The 23,479-nt window shown below is 38.3% G+C and overlaps 1 protein-coding gene across 2 annotated transcripts in view; it reads left to right on the top strand.

The window, feature by feature from the left end:
• Positions 1-23,479, top strand: part of LOC133538681 (tropomodulin-1-like) — a 63,243-nt gene that overhangs the window by 19,415 nt on the left and 20,349 nt on the right. For both annotated transcript variants that reach the window (XM_061880380.1, XM_061880381.1), the window contains exons 4-7: positions 3,946-4,102; positions 13,769-13,885; positions 16,755-16,844; positions 20,952-21,082. In XM_061880380.1, the coding sequence (XP_061736364.1) occupies positions 3,946-4,102; positions 13,769-13,885; positions 16,755-16,844; positions 20,952-21,082 (495 nt within the window). The remainder of the gene's footprint in view (positions 1-3,945; positions 4,103-13,768; positions 13,886-16,754; positions 16,845-20,951; positions 21,083-23,479) is intronic.

Below are 23,479 nucleotides of genomic sequence, written 5' to 3'. Positions count from 1 at the left end.
TTTAATAATTCAAACATTTATCTCATAATCATAATTTGTTTCAACATAATCACGACTTGACATCTCATAATTTTACTTTTTCTCCCATGATTAATATTTTGGATTCTATAATTTTGACTTTTTAACTAGTAATTTCACTTTTTAATCAAATATTTATAAATTTTTTATTTCATATTTTTATTTTTTTATCTCATAATTTTAACTTATTTTTTTAAATAGCTAGAATAAAACGTTAGAATGCTAATAATAGCGTGCTAATATACGTTAGCCTACTTTCAAGATGGCGCCAAGTATTCAAATTCATGATTTTTTGGTTCAAACTCACATAACTTGCTAAAATGCTAGCAAAAAATGTTAGCATCTTAATGTTCTCACAAGTATGCTAACAGTTAACGTGGATGAGACTCCAATAAAAGCATAGTTACCGTGATCTAGCTCGCGTACTTGTTGCCTCTGTTTGCTCGAGAGCCACATCGTTGACGGCTGTCTACTTTGCTTCTACTCATATTTGAATGATCACAATCTAAAAACTGTTAGTACCAGACCAGTTTTAGTTTTAGAGTATTTATTAGTACCCAGCGAGAAGGTATATTTATGGCGTGACAGATGAAAACAGAGATCACAACACCGGAAGCATATTACCCGAGGGATGGTGGCTCCAAATGGGATACTCTATGAGTTATTTGCAAGCATGTTATAGAATTGTGCATTACATAATGATAATAATGTTAGTAATTTTATCAAAAATAAAAAATAAAAATAATGTGGTACATTTCATGGGACTTGTATGTGTCAAAAAGACAGCCAAAAGCGGTTGATATGAGAATAAATCTAAAGGTAAACTATAGGGTAGAAATGCACCCAATTGCAGGAAATGTAGTCTTGATTTTCAGGACAAGGTTTCTCAGTCATTCACATTGATATTCCAATGGGTTGTGAGTTTTTCCTTGCCCTTATCTGAGCTCTGAACTCGAGGATGCCGTTGTGGCTTGTGCAGCCCTTTGAGACACTTGTGATTTAGGGCTATATAAACAAACATTGATTGGTTGATGGAACGTTTTCTTTCAAGGCTTGCATGGCAGCACTTTGTGCGGATTTCCCTCTTTTTTTACATAAGTTTTCCTTTTTTTCTTCCTTCAAAGGGTGCTCACATGCCTGTAATTAAGGTTTTTCATTGTGTTTTAAAAAACATACAATAATGTGTTCTTTAGTGCAGTGGTTTTTCAACTTATTTCACCAATTGTCACTTGAGAAAAAAATTATAAATGATAAATGGGTTGTACTTGTATAGCGCTTTTCTACCTTCAAGGTACTCAAAGCGCTTTGACACTACTTCCACATTTACCCATTCACACACACATTCACACACTGATGGAGGGAGCTGCCATGCAAGGCGCCAACCAGCACCCATCAGGAGCAAGGGTGAAGTGTCTTGCTCAGGACACAACGGACGTGACGAGGTTGGTACTAGGTGGGAATTGAACCAGGGACGCTCGGGTTGCGCACGGTCACACATCCACTGCGCCACGCCGTCCCTGGTTGGCTCTCTAAGTATTGCTATAATGACCAACATTAAAATACAGTAGTAGGCCTAAGTATACATTAAAAACAAGGCAGAGGTTTTATTTAACAAGTATATTTAATATTTTTGGCCACTGTAACATTACACCCAGTTTGAACAGTAACACGTTTCTTGAATATAGGAAAATACAACTTTAATCAAGTGATTCTTTGACACACCCCGAGATAAAGCCTGCGTACCACAATTTGAGAATTACTGCTTTAGTGCATGTGAAAATACCAAGTGTGTGTATGGGGCGGTAACATAACGTAACAATGGGCCTAGAATGTGATGCCTAATCGCGGGGGTTACATCGCAGACCCCCTGTGCTCGATCAATTTCCACAAAGTCGGGACGTTATTTAGTTTTTGTTTTTTATGATTCCGTGCATTTAAGTCTTTTTCATCCCTCCACACAAACTTATATATACTTCCTGTGCTCTTCAACTCTTTTTACACCCTTATACATACTTAATTTTAACATGAAAACTTAAACGGGTACTTAAATCTCAATATAGTTAATGGTACTTTTAAGTACGCAATGCACTGAAACCGTAATAAGTTAACCAAAGGAGAAGACTTTAAGCTTGTTTTTTTTTGGAGGAAGTAGGTGCCACTGGACGCTGACTTTCTGCCACTGAGCCGGCTAAGGGCTGCTATGTGAATATTTAGCAGATGAGGTACTGGGGTGCCATGAGTGAGTGCAAGCAGAGTGAGAAGTTACAGTAGGACAGGAGGCGAGAGGAAGACTAAGCCTCCCACGGTTAAAAATAACACAGTGCTGTCTGCAGCTGATGTAACTGCCATATTAGAAGCTTTGGCTGTTTCACACTGATACACACCTCACCTCCACGCTAAATACTGCTGCTTGAAATAATAAATATTGAATGAATGTATCAATATGTTGGAAGAGACCGTGTGCAGTATATTGTTTGTGTCCTCATACTTTAGGCAGATCCCCGAGAGAGGTCGGACGCAGATGGAAAAGGGTGAGGGAGTTTTGCGAAGAGAGAGAGAGAGAGACCTCACAGTGCTGAGAGCGTAGATAAGATATGAAGCTATAAAGAGTGCTTCCAAGGGCTTGATTTTAAATGTGACTTTAGGTTAAAAATAACACAGGGATCTGCAAGGTTCTGGAGAGTTTCCCAGGACAAATAAATACTGTATGGTTTACTAGGGCTGTCAAAGTTAACGCGATACTATAGCATTAACTATTAGTTAGTTTAACGGCGCCAAATTCTTTAACGCTCCTTACTGACCCTCGGTCCATTCCGTAGCGTGGGAAAATGTAATGCCGTTCGGTTACTGTTGAGCCCCAAACGGGAAAATAGTGTTAAAAAATGCACAAAGAAAAGGGTACCTTATGGAAATCCCGGATCTAAAGCCACGGCAAGTCGTTTTATCGACAATTTTATCTTCGATCGCCGTGACATGTCGTCATTGGAGCGAACCCCTGCTGACGCGCCTTGCCACTTGCAGAGAGGACGAGTTTCACTTCCATTTTGGATTACAGTTGGGTGCATTGAAAACATAAAATGTAGATTGGTACACTAACTTCTTTCGTAAGATGAAATAAAAGCTCAGCAGAAAGGAAAAACAGAGTCAGGAAGTCTTTAATATTGTTTATTCTTGTCACAACGTCAAAAAAATATCAAGACGCCTCTTCTCAAACCAATCACATACTTCCGTTCTAACCACAATAACAAATAAAAAATCATCTTACAATACGATCATGCTTTGTCAAAGTTGTTTTGTAATGCATTCTCTGATATTTCTACCTAAATAAAGGTTTTTTGGCAGATTGAAATTAAGTCCATATTATTTGGTGACCTGTTCTGATTGATAGTCCACAATTACAGAATGTTACGCAGTATGAATATTACATTTCGTTAATAACTAGAAAAGGTTTAAACAATGTCATGAAGAGATATCAATACCATTAACTTGTGCAACCTGTATTGTGCAGAATATCAGAAGCATTTATTCAGGCAGAAATATCAAAGATTACATTAACAAACATCTTTGACTATGATCGTAGCAATCCACATTTTGTGTTATTAATGCATGAACTGGTATCTAAACATGGTTTAGCTCTTTTCCTCTATATGCAATTGCTCTTACAGCAGGAATACGCATTTTGTTTTCCTACAAAATACAAAATCTGGCAAGACACCAACATACTGCAGGTATTTTTTTTAATCTTGTCATTAAAAGTGTGTTTAATATTTATTATATTATATGGTACTTTCAAAATGTTGCCTTTTTCATGTAGGTCTTGATTTCAGATTTCTGCATTTAAATACCTTGCTTAAGTTTGCATAAGAGAAAATTCCCAATGACCAAAAGTCACCGTTTGTAACGATGTAAATTCCTGTTATTGTCTAGAATGCACTGTTGCCTGCTGGGATGCGTCAGAAGGATCAGACTAAGAAATTACCCACTGGGCAGTTTCAAAGAGGCAACCTGCTGGCTCATCTGGAGAAACAAGCCAACGAACATCAAGACAGAGAAGACCTGGTGCCTTTCACAGGAGAGAAGAGAGGTAACGCTCCAAAATTGTTGTCTGTTAGGTTTACTGTTCAACAAGGTAGCTTTGACTGTATCTTTATGTACTTTTTAAAACCAACGGTCTGCGTAACAAAATGCTCATGATTAGAAGTAATTTCTTAAATCACAGTAGATTGGGGAAGTTTCCAGAAGACAATACCTCAGCAGGCACTGTGCGGCCTGTTGCAGTGTGATGCATACTGACAGATGCTCAGGCAGACAGACCTCAAGGGAAACTTGAGAAGGTTTTCTTGATGTCAGTCCTATCATGAGGTCCAGAGCTGACACTCTAGCCTGATAACACTGCAGTCAGTCCTTGTAGAACTACTTTATTGACCTTGTCACCTAATAATCCGTTATTGATTAGATTAGATTAGATTAGATTAGATTAGATAGTACTTTATTTATTCCGTCAGGAGAGTTCCTTCAGGAAAATTACAATTTTCAGCACAATCCCATTCAAGATCAGACAAACATTACAGGGAGACAGAACACGATCGCTGACGGGTCTGACGGCTTCCAGCGCCCCTTACAAAAAAAGGTGAGATACAGGTAAACAAGGGATGGGGGGAATGGGAGAGAAAAAATAAAATAAAATAAAAAAATCAGTCTTAGCCTAGGCCCTGGAGAAGGGGTGCAGACTGAGGCCAAGGGAAAAAAACAACTCATAGCCATAGTACACATCCCTCTTACATGTGTATAAGAGGGAAACATCAAACATCAAAGAACACAGAGGACGTTAAAGACATTAAAGCAGCAGATACAACCAGACACTTCTACATGCAGCTATGAATAAAAAGTAAAAGAAACATATCCACTGTGGTGGCCTCTGCGGTGTTCCACGCCATCGTCCGCTGGGGTGGAGGGAGCATGGCCAGAGACAGGAGCAGACCCAACAAAGCAACCAAGACAGCCGACTCCACTCTCGGCCAGTGTCCAGTCCGAATGGATGTAGCGAGGATACGTCCAAGGTGACTGAGGTGTCCGACACCTGCTCACCCAGCCAAGACACCGCGAAGCCTGTCCGTCCCAGCGCTCAGTGCTAGCTCCGCAGCCCTGTCCCCTCAGCCGCATCTCCTCCAGTCCCTCCAAACCGACTCCGGTGTGGCAGACACCCAGCAGCTGTTCTCCATGGCCAAAAGGCTCCCGGGATGTAGATCCCGAAGTCCACATAAAAGCACCACAGAGGTCACGAAAGTGCCAGCCCTTGTCACACAGTCACAAAGGGTCCCAGACCAAAAGGCAAAAAAAAAATAATAACACATGAAAACAAGAGGGAAACACAAAAGGATGACACAAGAGCACCGAGCTGGTGCCAACAGCAGCCACTACAGCAGCGCCATCAGACTGCAGTGTAAACGTGCACAGGCTCCAATTTGGCCCCAATGTTACCTCAACGTCACTTGCATGCGCAGTTCGATAAAGTGAAAACAGAGGAAGTTGACTGTATTCCGTAAATGAACAAGGAAGTCGCTACTATTACAAAATAAAAACAAGTTGCCACCATAGATATGGTCGCCAAACCTTACAAATGAGTGTTTTGTTTACATTAAAATAAATAAGTAATAGTAAGTATGAAAGCATATGTAGTGTAATATATTTCGGAGGGTTCTAATCTTTTTATGGCTGTTAAGTAGAGGCAAAACGGACATCAGCATGGATCTACGTTAGCGTTATTTTTCCATTTCACTTAAGTAAACAACTTAAAAAAACGCCACAGCGTCAATGCTGGTCTTCCTTTGGAATCGAAAATGTATATTCTTATATTACTTGTAGCTTATTATTTGCCACTATTTACTAGAGATGCACCGAAAATTCAGCCATCGAAAGAAGACTCCTTACCGTAGCCGGATGCTGTGATGAAGTATCCACTTCCGCTGGCGGGCTGCGTCTTTCCCCGCGCACATGAATGACTTAGCTGATGAAAAAGTCACATACGGGTCACATTCAGGTCGCTTTGCGTTTGGACGAAAGTCACATTAGAAGAGATCAGATTCCAATCGATTTGGACTACCACCTGATGTGGCCTGAATCTAATGCGAAAAGATCAGATTTGAAGCACTTTGGAGCGTTAAGACTGGCAAAAACATTCTGATCCGTCGCACTTTAGGGCAAAAAAAAATCAGATCTGGTTTTCAATGTAAACGGAGCCAATGGCGTGGCATTAATTTTTCGTGCAATTTTTTTTTCAAAATTTACTCCATTATCGTACGGTCAAACACTGCGCTTAGCAAACTAGTCCATTTTCCAGAGTATCATTCTACGGAATCAGGGGTCCAAACAAAGAATCCCCATTTTGGTAATTCAGTCTTTGTGAAGAATGGATATTGCTCTCTGCATAGGGCCCCATTATCTGTTTTTGCCCGGAAAAGCTCATGTAAAATGTCAATTAATGAATGGCCAGCCACATCATTTGAAATTTTTCTGCAAAAACATTCCTAGACCTTTCCCACTCTGTCATTAATAAGAATACATTGGCAAATTTTTACAATCATTGCTATTGAATCCTGTGGTGCACAGTGTCAGAGTCAGATGTTAAAGGTAAAAGTGATATTAGATGTTATTTGGTCACGTATATTTGTATTTCACATTGGTTTCTGCAATGTGTCATGCCTGTGAATCAGGTTTTAATGTTTGATCATGTTTTGTTTTGTTTTTTGGACTCTTGTTTCCCCTTTTGCACTTGCTGGTTTTGTTTGTTTCCATGCCAACCCATTAGTTTCCACCTTGCCCTCAAGTCACACCCCGGTCCTCAGCTCTCACACCTGTTTCCAATAATCACAGCTGCTATTTAAGTCATTTGCTTTCTGTTTCTCGGCCTGGCAACTTTGTACCTACCTACCGGACTTTGTATCGAACCCTCATGACCACGCACCTAACTTCCCTTGCCAACCTTCATGCCTTGCCATGCTTACTATTGTTTTGACCACGCCACAGTGAAAATAAATCAAACATGTACTTACACTCACGTCTCGCTCGTGCAAATCATCCTCTGCGTCAAAGAAGCAAAAATAAATCCAAGTCAAAGTCCTGACACAATGAAAACTTCACCTATTCTAGGTAAAATATGGTTTATTTCCATATTTTTGATTGTCAGGAATGCATTAATTGAATATTTTTTATTTCTCATAGAAAAAAGTATCTGTATTTTATGATGATTTCCACTTTTTTGTTTGAAAAGTCAGTGTTTCCTTCTGAGTTGTATGAAGTGTTTCTCCCTCTCGGATCTAAAAATACTACAAATACCCCATCTTATATCACAGACAAACAAATAGGATGCTCTTCTTTTTCTCCCCAGTGTTGTTTGCTTAGGTCTGAGCTAACCTTGGTTGTTCTAATTCTTTTGTCTAATTTTCCATACATATTTTTAGTATGGAACAATGAGCCTAAAAATGCTGGGCCTCCATTTCTATTTTGTGTATTTTTCTGCTTAATCAAAGCCCTGTTTCTGTTCTCACCGTAGAAATTTAATATATTTCCTTTAGATAGCTGAATTCAGCTTTGCATGTTTTAGAAAGTGAAGTGAAGTGAATTATATTTATGTAGCGCTTTTCCCTAGTGACTCAAAGCGCTTTTACATAGTGAAACCCAATATCTAAGTTCCATTTAAACCAGTGTGGGTGGCACTGGGAGCAGGTGGGTAAAGTGTCTTGCCCAAGGACACAACGGCATTGAATAGGTTGGCGGAAGCGGGAATCGAACCTGCAACCCTCAAGTTGCTGGCACGGCCGCTCTACCAACCGAGCTAAACCGCCCCGAAACAGCTTTTATCTTTTTTTTTTTTCAAGCTGCAACATCTCCTATGAAGTCTTCTGGCCTGCCTCACTCTTTGTAATCACTGTACTATTCTATTTACCTTCAGTTGTTGTCACTGTTTTCCAACAATTTTTATGAAATTGATTCCGCCCGAATGCAGCTGAGATAGGCTCGAGCGACCCCGAAATGGAAAAGCGGTAGAAAATTGATGAATGGAAGGGTGATAAAAGAACAGTTTAGTTAACTTTGTATGACATTTCCCTAATTTGTACTCAAATAATGCACGATTATTGATGCCAAAAATCAGCCACATTAAGAAGGTAAATATCTTATATTTGTGACAATGCCGCATGTTGGCGTGATCCCAGGATGCAGAGACGCCAAGAGACGTACTGACAAAGGGTTGATTCTTTGGACACCAGGCAGAAAAAAAGGAACACAGATCTAGCAGGACTTCAGAAATCAACATAACACTGTGGCATACACAAGTGTCACAACATTAACAATGTGGAACATGTGTGATGGCAGAACAAGGAACAAAGTAAAGATGTGGCAAAACACAGAGATAAAACGAGAGATACTGACATCAACAAGAGCACTAGGAAAGGAAATGATACCAAAAAAAACATGATCTTGACAATTTTTCTCATCCTAAATTCAGAAAAATCCTTTGTTTTCAATCCAGTGGCAGCTTTATATTGTTTTCCCTTTGAAGGTCAGCTTACTTAATTGTCATCTACAAAACTGTCTGTTTTCCTCTTTATGTGGCATAAAACATGTTCTACAATGTGAGAACCAAAGGAGGTGACGGGTCTCTTCACTGCCAAGCAGCTTGTGTTTACACGGCAGTCCAAATATGAGGTGACAGAGTCAGAACACACAACAGAGCTGCGTATGATGTTAGTCAGAGTGGTCTGCACACACCCACACTCGTTTACATTCACCAAGTTTCAACAATATGAAGTCAGACGTAGGTATAAACTCACTTATTTAACTAACAGTTTTTAAAAATATTTCGGAACCAGACAATTTTGTCCACATGCAAGGTTATCTCTAATGTTACTACCGTATTTTTCGGAGTATAAGTCGCTCCGGAGTATAAGTCGCACCTGCCGAAAATGCATAATAAAGAAGGAAAAAAAACATGTAAGTCGCACTGGAGTATAAGTCACATTTTTTGGGGAAATTTATTTGATAAAACCCAACACCAAGAATATCCAATCCACTTTATTTATATAGCACATTTAAACAACAATAACGTTTCCAAAATGCTGCACAGCCATGTTAAAAACAATTGTAAAAAAAAAAAAAATAAATAAAATAAAATAAAAAAAGTATATATATATATATATATATATATATTATGCTCCACCAATGACTGAATAAAAACAAAAAATAGACATTTGAAAGGCAATTCAAAATAAATAAAGAATAGTGAACAACAGGCTGAATAAGTGTACGTTATATGACGCATAAATAACCAACTGAGATTGGCCTGGTCTGTTGACCTAACATATTATGGTAAGAGTCATTCAAATAACTATAACATATAGAAAATGCTATAAGTTTACCAAACAATCTGTCACTCCTAATCGCTAAATCCGATGAAATCTTATACGTCTAGTGTCTTACGTGAATGAACTAAATAATATTATTTGATATTTTACGGTAATGTGTTAATAATTTCACACATAATTTGCTCCTGGGTATAAGTCACCTCCCTGACCAAACTATGAAAAAAACTGCGATTTATAGTCCGAAAAATACGGTATATGAGCTACATCATAATCTGTTGAATTTAAGCTGAGAGTTTTCTTCTGTATTTGCCATTAATTCCTCACTATCTTGACAGGATTTGATTTTAGTGCAATGAGGTCACCAACATTGGAGAAACACCTTTCACAATGACACAGTGGATGCAGTGATGGGCAAGCTACTCTGAAAATGTAGTAAGCTAAGCTGCTGGTTACTCTCGATGAGGGTTGTCCTAATACCAATTTTTTGGTAACAGTACCCGTACCAAAATATATTTTGTTACTTTTCTAAATGAAGGGGACCACAAAAAATGGCATTATTGGCTTTATTTTAACAAAAAAATAAACATTAAACATATGTTTCTTATTCCAATCAAATAACAATTTTGGCCATAAATAAAATAGTGAACATATTAGACAACTTGTCTTTTAGTAGTAAGTAAGCAAACAAAGAGCCCTAATTTGGCTGCTGATGTATTCAGTAACATATTGTGTCTTTTCTCATTCTATTATTTTGGCAAAATTATGAGGGATAAACGGTAGAAAATTGATTGTTAATCGGGTTGTTCGTTTACTGTTAATATCTGGTTATTTTCTGTTTCAACAGGTTCTATATATACTTAAGTTATAATGTAATACACACTTATTCTTCTGTTATTTGGATGTTTTACGTAAGTTTTGGATGATACCACAAATTTAGGTATCGAGCCGATACAAAGTAGTTACAGGATTATACACTGGTCATTTTTAAAGTCCTCATGTGTCCATGGATATATTTCCTAAGTTAATAAACATAAGATAAACCTTTTTTAAAAAGGAAAAAAGATTTTGTAAAACCAAAATATTATTGTCGTATTCACGAGATACGCTCTTGTACTTGGTATCATTACAGTGGATGTCAGGTGACGATCTACCCCTGGCATTTGTTTACAATGAGGAGCGCCAGCTTGTTAGCTATGAGCTGTTGTATGTTCCTAGGATGTGTAGTGAAGCATGTTTAGCTATTCCTTGTTCTCCAGGGTTGATACTTGTAAGAAACATACTTTATTTTTCGCCACGGTGGCAAGAATTTGTGATTTAGAAGTATCTAAAACACTGCCGACTGCGGATGGATGTTAGCTGCTAGCCAGTTAGCCATGTTTTAAAGGTACTGAAGTGGCGCTTCAGTGTTATAGCTTCACCTTAATTGTTAGTTTTTAACCCAAAATGCGTCCATTCTCCCACTTCTGTCTACAGACTGCGTCTGCTTCTAAGTACTCCATGCGTGTGCGTTTCTGAACATGCTCCTCTGCTCGTAAAACCAGCATTGTCACAACGTGACGACGGAGCGCCGTCATGTCCAGTAAAAAAAAAATTGGGACCAGTATTTTTTCAAAGGTAGTATAGTACTGTGTATGATTCATTGTACTGCCGTACTTAATTAGTACGGGTATACCTTACAACCGTACTCTCGACTAAATGTAGTTAAGCTACAGAGGATGCTATGGCCAGAGAATTGTAAGAAGCTACACGGCAAAAGCAGCTTGCTATATCAAAGCTACATATACATGAATTCATAAATTCATTACTTTGAAGGTAGAAAAGCGCTATGCAAGTATAATCCATTTACAACTTTCCACCAAACGAGAATTACAATTCTCAGTTTGATTATTTATCACAAGAAATATACTCTGTCTTTTTAACATTTCTTTTAAGTTGCGTACCAAGTACAAAATGAGTGACAAAACACAGAAAACAAGTTAATGGTAAAACAATTAAAATAATAAATAAACACCATAGTATATACTCTAATGGAGACTTTTCAACACAGGATAAATTACTGTTTCAACAGTGGAAAAATTACAATAATTTGGTCAAAGGAAAAGTACTAAACATTTGTCTCACTAAGGAGATTTTAACAAACTCCATCATTGCATGAACGGAAAACAATAAATCTGAATATATTTAAAGCAAACATACTTTCCTGACTGTGGACCAGACTCAACTAAAATTAAATTCCTCCTACATTGCAAGTTCCTATATAGGTAATAATGTTAATGTAACTGAGAGTGTACCAAATGGCCCCAATACGGGCCCGTTACTATTAACTATCTGTCATTTAGCAGGGGACAGACACCCTTCAACTACCTCTACGGGATCCCACACCCCACTGTATGTATGTATTTTAGTTTCCCTTTTCTTTGGTCCACCCCTATAATGTTATTCATGTTCCCTGCCTACTGTAAATAAAGACAGCGTCTATCTATATCTTGACAAACAAAACAATGACTTGCCTGTTTTGGAACAGTTAATAATGGTTATATGCAGTACAACTTTTCATGAACTCAACTCAACTTAATGTGGGTTCTTTAAATTTGTGTTCCACGTCTTCGATTACGAGAGTAGTTTTGTTTTGGGCTTACAAGGTAAACAGCGAAAATGAATGTTTTGGGCATTTTTTTTTTTCAAATGGAGGCACATTGTGGGTTTCCTGAACATTGTCTTTATCACTAAAAGAAAAATCGGAGGGAGAGAAGATAAGTTTCTTTTTTTTTCATCCGCTTGAATATTCCCTCTGTCCCCGACTCCTTCGTCGTCATGTCGAATGTCGATGACTTGCTGTATCTTGCCTCTGTTTTGCCCTAACCTTAACCAATCGTGATTCATCATAGTAAATCAACCAATCATCATGGATATTCTCCATTTTTTATATCCCTTCGCCCTGAATCAGCGGTCCAATCATCCATCCATTTTCTACCGCTTGTCCCTTTTCGGGGTCGCGAGGGGTGCTGGAGCCTATTTCAGCTGCATTCAGGTGGAAGGCGGGGTACACCCTGGACAAGTCGCCACCTCATCACAGGGCCAACACAGATAGACAGACAACATTCACATTCACACACAAGGGCCAATTTAGTGTTGCTAATCAACCTATCCCCAGATGCATGTTTTTAGTGGTGGTAGGAAGCCGGAGTACCCGTAGAGAACCCATGGAAATCCGGAAAAATACACCCTTCGAATCCTTTCTTGCCGTTTTTGTCGTTCCAAGTAGAGTAGCCATTTTTAATTTTACCGGAAACATGTCATAATGAATTATTCATAATATGGATTTAGAGTTTCATATTATTTACATATTACATATTTTTCCAATATATTAGCTGCACCGGACTATTAGCCCCAGACATATACGTTGTGAAATGAGATATTTACAAATAAAGATTTTGTAAATGTTTATTTACATGCCTTAATTGTTTCAAAACGGGGCTGCTCACACGGTAGTAAAATGGCTGATCAAACAAAACAGACGTCATTGTTATGGACCCACTAGCTGCGAAAGCTAGCATCCTCAATTAGCTAAACAGATTCCAATTTCAACAAACAACAATACAAAAAAAATTTCACTGTAAGTTAATAATACTAACAAAAACACTTTCAAATGTGACAGCATTTTAGCTAATGTTAACGATGCTAGCTTAATTACATTACGATGGCACTTACAAATAAGCATTAAAACACTCCTACAGACATCACACATGTGAAAGTTGTTTTAGTTATATTGTAAAACTTACAACCATTGCTTGGAGTGATGAATGAATAAATCATAAGAGAAGACACACTATGGCACTTATACTTCCGGTTCAAGGCATGAAACAGAAAGAAGTACCTGTACCTGCACAATCAATAACATTATATCATGACCATTGAACACAAAATCTATTTTGGAGCATAATTGCATAACAACACAAAATACTTATAAATGAAGAGATGAAATGAATAAATGAGCATTTAACATCACTTTTACCTTTATTGAAGATTGTTGCTCAAGACAAGCGATGAGTGGAGATACAGATGCCACCTTTGTGCTTTCCTACATCCTAATGTTCTGCTTTTAATAGCGTTCCTCACCTTCTTTATTAAATTGCTGGCACTTGCAACTTTCTTTGGTTCCAAAGTGGCTTATTTGGCAGCCATTGTTTAGAATAGCCATGCATCTTGCTACAGTTGTGTATCCCCTGGCGCTACTCAGCAGCTGTGTCTGTTTAGCTGTGCACTGTTTGGAAATATCCTCATTTAACTTCAGATAAGCTTTTCGCAGAGAAGGCAAAATAATGTTGAGACGTTGTTAAAGGAACAGTTTATTGTTTCAGCAGGCTAAGTATTCCTTCACCTTGCAGGAAAGGCTTGGGTGCCTAAAAAGATTGTCGACCCCATCATGGAGAATGTGACCCTGGAGCCCGAGCTTGAAGAAGCTCTTGCCAGCGCTACTGATGCCGAACTTTGTGATATTGCAGGTAACAATTTCAACTTACTTCTTATTTGTCGTCTATAAGCGCAAATAAACTTCAACATTTTTTGCCAATTTGTCATCTCTTTGCTTTCACTAATCAGTGTACAGAACTGTTAATATCATTAATGACCTCACCTACTGGCACTTGGTGTTCATCTCTTCAGTCTAACGCCTCTCCTTTCCCCTTTAGTGATGCTTCCATCTTTCCCACCACCTATCTATCCCCTGCTAACTTCATTCACACCTGCTGGATCACTGTTAGCTGAGCACCATACAGGGTATCTGCAGTATACATGCATGGTGTTAGCATGCAAAGAAAAAAAGACACATTGTAGGACTACACTGCATCATACGCAATAGTATTTTTAATTGATGCTTTTTAATAATCTGTGCAACAAACCAAAACAGCTCTTTGTATGTGAGGCAACAGCTGTTGCAAACTACCGTATTTTCCAGGCTATAAGGTACCAGGCTAGCCCAAAGAGGTGCGCTCACCCGTCTTAAACCCAAAAGTGATGTTTTGAAAAAGACTGTAATGTATCGGGCAATCACTTACTGGAACAGACTTCCACAATATCTGCTATCAATCACCAGCATAGTGGGCTTTAAGAATAAACTAAAAGGAGAAGTATTGCGTAAAGAGATTATTTTAGATTGTACCTAATGTCATGACTGTTTTTATTGACTATTGAGTATTTTATTGATTATGGGATAAGCAGCAGAAAATGGATGGATGATACTTTTTCGTCACTTATTGTTTGTCTTTGGTACACTATTTAGGCCATTGGTTCTTTGTTTTATTTTTGCAAAAATGTATACAGTATATCTATTTTTATATTGCTATTTTTATCTTTGGTATGAAAATTATTATGTAACAACATCTATTAGTATTTTTTGGTTCTTTGTTGTTGCTATTTTTGTATTATGACAATTTATTATTGGATCATGCATTTTAATCGTTTGTTCTGTGGTTGTGTGATGTTTTTTGCCTGGACCCCAGGAAGAATAGTCTCCACTGCGGTGTAGACTAATGGGGATCCTTAATAAACTAATAAACTAATAAACACCCATCAAATTTCAGAAGAAATAAATATTTTTACATAAAATGGACAAAAAGCTGCAGATATATACCGGTACGAAATATATTGTGAATGTTTATTCACATACCTTAATTGTTTCCAAATGGTGCCTATCTAATGGCAGTAAAACAGCTTATCATACAAAACAGAAGTCATCGTCAAGCTAAACAGACTCAATAGCTCCACGGTGATGTTTTAGTAAATTTACAAAACTGAAACATTACAAAACGAATGCCATTGTAAGTCAATAATACCAACATGCATGATTGCATTACAATAGCACAGGGGTGCCCATTACGTCGATCGCGATCGACTGGTCGATCTCGGAGGGTGTGTCAGTCGATCTCAAGCCAGGCATTAAAAAATAGACATAAAAATGAGCAATCATCAATCATACCAAGACTTCACTTTCGTCAGTTGTTTGACATTCTCGGCACCCGAGGATCTTGTGAGATGACGCTGGCTGCTGCGAGCTCATATTTAAGAAAAAAATCACTAACAGGGCGGACGCAGAGATACACATTTTATTTCTAGAGACTCCGTACCTACTGTCAAAACTCTAAAGAGCGACTGCACAGTTCCTGTCTTCACCATAAAATACCTGTTTCATCCTGCCTGTGCTAACAAAATAAGAGTCTCAGAAAGCTAGCGTGCACAAGCTAGCAAGCTACGGAGTTTGATGCCAATGTATTTCTCCCCCGCCCTCAGCGACCAATTTCTCACTTGCTTGCCCACCCGCACACTCACTGACGTCACTCACCTGCTGCCAGACATTAAAGGGCCACACACATATGCTACTCTCATAACAAAGTGTTTAAAAACGAGTATGCAAGTTGGACAAATGAGATGCCAAATCCAACCACTTTCATGTGGTATTGGACAGAAAGGAGGACTTTTTTTCCCTCTATTTGAAAATACGGACGTTATCAGCACCACTGTCTAATTCCAATCAATGCAAGTCATCAGAATCAAATACACCAACTTATATTCTTGTCTTCATGAAAGAAAGGAATTTATGTGTGTTAAACATGCTTGTATTATCATTAAACACCATTAACTTGTTAACAAAAATGTATCTTTCATAAATAAATAAATATAAATTATAAATAGGAATGAGGTAGATCTCCTCGACTTGGTCAATTGAAAAGTAGCTCGCCTGCAGAAAAAGTGTGAGCGCCCCTGCAATAGCACATACAAATATGCTTGAAAGCACTCCTACAGACATCATACATGAGACGGTTTAGTAAGTATGAATTGTTTTAGTTAATAAAGAATCCTTCCGAGCAGAAACGCATTGAACGAATAGTAGACGAAAATAGATATACTTCCGGTTCGAAGCATAAAACAGGAAGTAAATATTCAACCCGCAGCACCTGCAGTGAGTGAACCCGTCCAAACGATGGCGCCATAGCCCAAGCAATACAACTCCTCATTGTGTCAGTAGGTATCACATGAATAAAATGTGTTGTATTTAAAACATTATGGCCGTTAGCAAAGAAAAATCCATGAATTAGCCACACCGTTTTATAAGCCGCAGGGTACATAGCGTAGGAAAAAAGTAGTCCGGAAAACAAGTTTCTCAGGCAGATTTTTTTTTTTTTGACACGTCATATGCTTGTTTGCACTTTACTTCCTTTAGCGCCTGTACAACTGATGTGCTTGAGACTTTGAATGTGTCTTTGAGTTCGCCTTTCCATCATCCTGCTTCTGTTTGCATTATGCTCAATTCAAAGTCACAGTAAACTTTGTTGGTCTTGATTTTTCCTATTCTGCATATCCTATTTTTCTTTTCAGCCATCCTGGGCATGCACACGCTGATGAGTAACCAGCAGTACTATGAAGCTCTGGCCAGCAGCAACATTGTGAACAAGCAAGGCCTTAACAGTACGTAACCTGATTTGAAGGAGTCTTCCATCTGTTCTGCGTTAAACATGTCAAAGTACCTTAGACTAGTGCAGAAAACGCTGTTAGTGTTGAGAATATATAAAGCCGGAGGTCTGTTTGTTAATATTCTCCCTGCAATTTTTACACAACTATAAATGTCATAAAGTCCATAGTAACATTGATCCAACACAATGTAGTGAATAAATAAATGGAGACACAAGATATCTTTCAGTCAGTAATGTACACATTCACCTGTCACTCCAACAAGGAGGACCCGCCCCTATTGCTGCTGTGCCAATCATTCTCAGCAAGCAGCTAGTTTATGTTTTATGTTAAGGGCCTGACTTACTAAAGGTTTGCGTGAATAAAACATGTGCAACTTGATAGTGCATGCAATGCTGATTTACTTCAGTATGAGGACTATATGATGCCATGGATGTAGTTGGGAATTACTGTCTGTGGTGACAGCCGCTATACATAGAACCCCTCATTTAAATAGAGCAGTCTGCACTACTTCAGCACTTTATTATCAATTGTACACGCAGTCTGTAGTAAATCACCTGCAACATGCGTACTAATAGTACACACAATTTTATTTAGCACACGCTATTCAACCCATGTTTTCTAGGTCTTAGTAGAACAGGCCCCAAGTGTTAGGTTTGGAAAGTAGGAACACGACCCCACCTCTGAAACTACAAGGTACATCAGAATCAGAATACAAATCAGAAGTACTTTATTAGTCCCTGGGGGTAAATTAAGATTTTCAGCACAATCCCATTCAAGATCAGACAAACATTACAAGAAGACAGAACATGATCGTGGATGGGTCTGCCAACTTCTTGCGCCCCTTACAAAAAAGTGAGAAACAGGTAAATGCTGGGGGGAGAGGGGTAAAAAAAAAAAACAGTCGTAGCCTGGGCCCCTGGAGAGGGGGTCCAGACTGAGGCCAAGGAAGAAGAAAAAACTTCAAAGCCATAGCACAAATAAACATTTGTGTAAGAGAGATACATCAAAGAACACAAAGGACATTAAATACATTAAAAGAGCCATTTCTACATACAGCTACAAAGTAAAACAACAAAAAATTGTTAACCGATATTATATTATACGCACACACGATTGCACCATGCTTACACAGGCAACGAACCAAAATCTTAATTTCAACACCAATATACACTGTGGTGGCCTGTGTGGTGTTCCACGCCATCATCTGCTGGGGGGAGGGGAGCATGGCCAAAGACAGGAGCAGACCCAACAAAGCAACCAAGAGCGCCAACTCCACCCTCGGCCGCCCACTTTAAAACACCATGCTTGTACAAGCTATATAAGTAAGGGGTCCACACTCCATCTCTTCATCAGTTTGCGGGTCCTTGGCCTAAAATAGTGATTCACAAATGGGCGTACGCGTACCCCTGGGGGTACTTGAAGGTATGCCAAGGAGTATGTGAGATTTTTTTTTAATATTCTAAAAATAACAACAATTCAAAAATCCTTTATAAATATTTTTATTGAATAATAATAATTCAACAAAATATAAATGTAAGTTCATAAGCTGTGAAAAGAAATGCAACAATGCAATATTCAGTCTTGACAGCTAGATTTTTTGTGGACATGTTCCATAAATATTAATGTTAAAGATTTAGTTTTTTGTGAAGAAATGTTTACAATTAAGTTCATGAATCCAAATGGATCTCTATTACAATCTCCAAAGAGGGCACTTTAAGTTGATGATTACTTCTATTTTTCAACAAGTTTTTAGTTATTTTTATATCTTTTTTTCAAAATAGTTCAAGAAAGACCACTACAAATGAGCAATATTTTGCACTGTTATACAATTTAATACATCCGAAACTGATTACATAGTGCTGTATTTTACTTCTTTATCTCTTTTTTTCAACCAAACATGCTTTACTCTGATTAGGGGGTACTTGAATTAAAAAAAATGTTCACAGGGGGTACATCAATGAAAGAAGGTTGAGAACCTCTGGCCTAGAAAACGTTGAGGACGCCTAAACTACACTACATGAGTGACCCATCTCTTTTAGTTTGACACGTCATTGCCGACAATATTTATTTTTTCATTTTATCGTATACATTCTGGGCAGTCATATTGCTCTGATTGCACAACTCTTTTTTAATATGGTGGCTCATTAATCAGCAAGACAACTGACTGTGGGAAATGTAGTCCCTCCATGAATAATACAGAATGCTATGTTTTGTTTGGCACATTCATCATGTACTGTATGTTCAAGACACAGATAATAATTTAGAGCTAATTGAATTGAATTTCAAACATATTTGTTCTGCTCATGCTGTCAGATACAGCATGGGGGAGTCCAGGGTGTACAAGTCAGACAGGTTAGATTTCAGTTTACCCATGAATCTAATTACAACCAGCCTTATTATAAAATAGATGCATTATTTATTAATTCATATAAATTATGTGGCAATGCCGAGAAGATTATAAAACGTATTAAATGTCTAATTAGATCGTTCTAATGTCATTATAGTGCTACATACATTTAGGGGTCATACTGTATGTGACAAACTGGTTTGGTTTTGAATTAATTTACAATATGGTACACACATACAGTATCTCGCATTTCAACATGTCTGAAAAGGAGTAGGAAGAAACAGAGGTTATTTAATCCCACCCCGTTTACATTTCTTAGCAGACACAAACACATTTGTTCTGTTCCTGTTCTCAGTATATAATAGAATAGAATAGAATGGACTTTATTGTCATTATATTTGCATAAAATGAGATTAAGGACTCCAACTTAAGGTGCATTAGTGGGAAAAAAATATGGGTAAAAATATATAACACAAGATGTAATAAAGGAAAAACTAACAATTGAAATAAACAGATTACTGTCCAATAAAAATAATAAGCAATCCTGTACAATATACAAAACACTATAGAAAAACAAAATACTGTACAATATACAGAACAAGACAAGAGTACCGGAGTAATAAATAATAACAGTCAGTGTCAGACGTATTGCACTCGAAGGGTAGTATTGCACAGTAGGCTATTAGGGTAGGATTATTATTATTATAAGTTAGGGAATGAGCGGTAGGAAATGGATGGATGGATTATAACACAAACATGCAGTAGGTAGGGAAGGGATTCATATGGCCTCCGCTGTGGTTAAAAGTTGGAATTGCCACAAAATATTTTAAGATTGTCAACACTCTACTGCCATCTGGCGGCTGAAGTGGATAGTGCGACCACCCAACCCGTCACGTTTCGTGTGACAGGTAAACCGCGACGCATGGGGCTGTATGAATCCCCTTCCTACTGTACATGAATCAATAAAGTTTACCTTAATAGATAGTTAATAACTTCTAATTGACATAATTTGCTGCAATGTTATAGATGATTAGATTATGTCTCATATATCGATAAAGTTTAAGACGTATACTAGGATTCTTCTTCCTTGTACTTAATACAAACATTGAGTTTGAGCGGTCTCTTGGATCACAATAGTAATGTTTAATCCATTTCATAAATAATTATTACTATATGTTGTGATGTGCTAACCATGTTTTTTAATCTCTGCCAATGACATTTCAGTTTAGTGAGTACCAGAGATTCTTACTGAATGAAGACTAATCACTTTCAATCAAAATAATACACAATAGTTGCACCCTGACAAATATGTTTTACTTTGTATTTATAATGATTAAAGTGTCTAAATTAGGGGTGTCCAAATTGCGGCCTGGGTGTACATTTGTGGCCCGCAGGTAGTTGTTTTTTTTGGCCGTTGACATGTTCTGAAAATGTTATTAATTCATTACTAATTGGCTATGTTATATATAACAGTAACAACTATTTTCCTTTTCATCCGTAACACAAATTCCAATTGCTAAGCACATTTTGATGTACAGTAAATTGATTTTAGTATCTTAAATGTACAATGTCCTCGGTAGAAAAAGTTTGGACACCCCTGATATACAGTATATGATGAATTGTTCTGTGGTATCTTGAGTGACAGAATTCTCAGCATTCTTAGGAGAATAGCCGTTTTCATTTACTCTAATTACTTCTATTTAATACAGCTCTGGGATATTTCAGAATGTGTGCTGACTGAGAGTGTTTGACAGGCGTGATCCAGTCCACTCAGTACAAACCAGTGCCTGATGAGGAACCCAATTCAACTGACGTGGAGGACACTCTCATGAGGGTAAAAAGGAATGATCCAGAGCTTGTGGAGGTCAACCTCAACAACATCAAGGTAACAAACTCCCACCGCTGCTCAATAAAAAAACATGTCTCCAGGTTTGCCGAAGACAGAACTGTACGAACACATTTTCCTCATAAGAAATGTATGTAAATCCAATTAATCTGTTCCGGAAACTCAACAATATTTACACAAAACGCAAATTTTTAAAGAACAATATACGGTAGTTTCACATGCAGAAAATAATGTGAAATAAGTATGAGAGGCAAATTAAATGGATAAAATAACTTTGTCACTTTTACCTTAGTTGAAGACTTACTTGAACTCGTTCACAAACTTTAGCAGCAGGTACAATCACTTTCTGTACTGTCTCCCTTAAACCGTTTCTCCTGCAACCATTGTTAGGTAGGAACCTTTACACTACAAGCTTATTGTAACAAACGTAACCTTAGTACTTCGCTACAAGTTATTTCTGAATTTAATGATGTCTCACATTCTTTATTTTAGTGCTGACATTTGCAACTTTCTTTGGTCCCAAGGTTGCTTATTTTACAGCCATACTTAATAAAACATTTTAAAAAAGCACACAAAGTCTCACAGTGAGAAATATTCAGTGCGCTTGAACACCTAATAAGCACAGGTAGTGATGAGAGACAGAAAGGAGTTGCTCATGGTTCTGTGTGCGTTCTACGTGCAAATAAACCAAACACACACACACACACACACACACATAGTAAAGATGAATAAAGGATACCCTGACTGGAATCAGTCTACAGTGTCCCAACTCTAAAACTACCACTATGTTCTTCACCAACGCTTCGTATTCTTTGCTTGGACACTTGATTGTCATGATGCCACATGTCTGCCGTTGGCATGTTCAAGTATGCAGAGAAGGTAAGCAGAAGGTTGTTTAATTAGGTACCAGGCAGAATAAAACTAACAGAGGTCTAGCAGGAAATCACAAAGCAACAGAACACTTAAACATTACAATGGGAAATGAACCAACACTGAAGGAGAGCATAAGATGGTACTAAATATAACAAATTTGCCTAACAATACGAAGGTTCTGGGTTTGATCTTTCTGTGTGGAGTTTGCATGTTCTACCTGTGACTGCGTGGGTTTCCTCCGAGTTCTCCGGCTTCCTCCCACCTCCAAAAACATGCACCTGGGAATAGGTTGATTGGCAACACCAAATTGGCCCTAGTGTATGAATGTGAGTGTGTATGCTGTGTTGGCCCCTGCGATGAGGTGGCGACTTCTCTAGGGTGTATCCCGCCTCCTGCCCGAATGCACCTGAGATAGGCTCTGGCACCCCCAGCGACACCATTGAGGGAGAAAATGGATGGATGGGTAGAAAATGGATAATAGGCTAATAGGGCTATATAAATTAACATTGATTGATTGATTGATGGGCTTCACGGTGGAAGAGGGGTTAGTGCGTCTGCCTCACATTACGAAGTTCCTGCAGTCCTGGGTTCAAATCCAGGCTCGGGATCTTTCTGTGTGGAGTTTGCATGTTCTCCCCGTGAATGCGTGGGTTCCCTCCGGGTACTCCGGCTTCCTCCCACTTCCAAAGACATGCACCTGGGGATAGGTTGATTGGCAACACTAAATTGGCCCTAGTGTGTGAATGTGAGTGTGAATGTTGTCTGTCTATCTGTTTTGGCCCTGCGATGAGGTGGCGACTTGTCCAGGGTGTACCCTGCCTTCCGCCCGATTGTAGCTGAGATAGGCGCCAGCACCCCCCGCGACCCCGAAAGGGAATAAGCGGTAGAAAATGGATGGATGGATGATTGATTGATTGATTGGCCCTGCGATGAGGTGGCGACTTCTCCAGGGTGTACGCCGCCTTCCGCCCGATTGTAGCTGAGATTGGCGCCAACGCCCCCTGCTACCCCAAAAGGGAATAAGCGGTAGAAATGGATGGATGGATGATTGATAGATAATAAAATGAGCTCAGAACCGCACATCAAATACATAAAACATGAAGTGGCAACTAATATTTCAGTATTGAATAAGACAAAAGAACAACTGAATGAAAAGTCACTCCATATTTTATACTGTTTATTGGTGAGTTACTGTGTGGAGATATACGGGTCTGAGCTCATACACTTTCAAACTGCAAAAATCATTTATAAAGCAAATAACAACGGACTGCCCAGAAATATACAACAATATTTCTCAATTAAAGAAGAAAAATACAATCTCTGGATTAAACAGAACCTAAAGCATTACTTTGAAATAATTAAATGTATATGTACATGGGATTAAACTATTGAATGGATTGAGGAAATAATTTAAACATTGTACTAGCACAGTGGTTCTTAACCTGGGTTCGATCGAACACTCGGGGTTCGTTGAGTTGGCCTCAGGGGTTCGGCGGAGGTCAAAACACACCCGACTCATCGTGTAAATACAAACTTCTCCCTATCGGCGTATTACGGATACGG

Source organism: Nerophis ophidion, linkage group LG20, assembly GCF_033978795.1.
Source record: "Nerophis ophidion isolate RoL-2023_Sa linkage group LG20, RoL_Noph_v1.0, whole genome shotgun sequence".
In the NCBI taxonomy this organism is placed as follows: domain Eukaryota; kingdom Metazoa; phylum Chordata; class Actinopteri; order Syngnathiformes; family Syngnathidae; genus Nerophis; species Nerophis ophidion.
The sequence above is the reverse complement of the archived record's forward strand: the minus strand, read 5'-3'. Positions and strand labels throughout refer to the sequence as shown.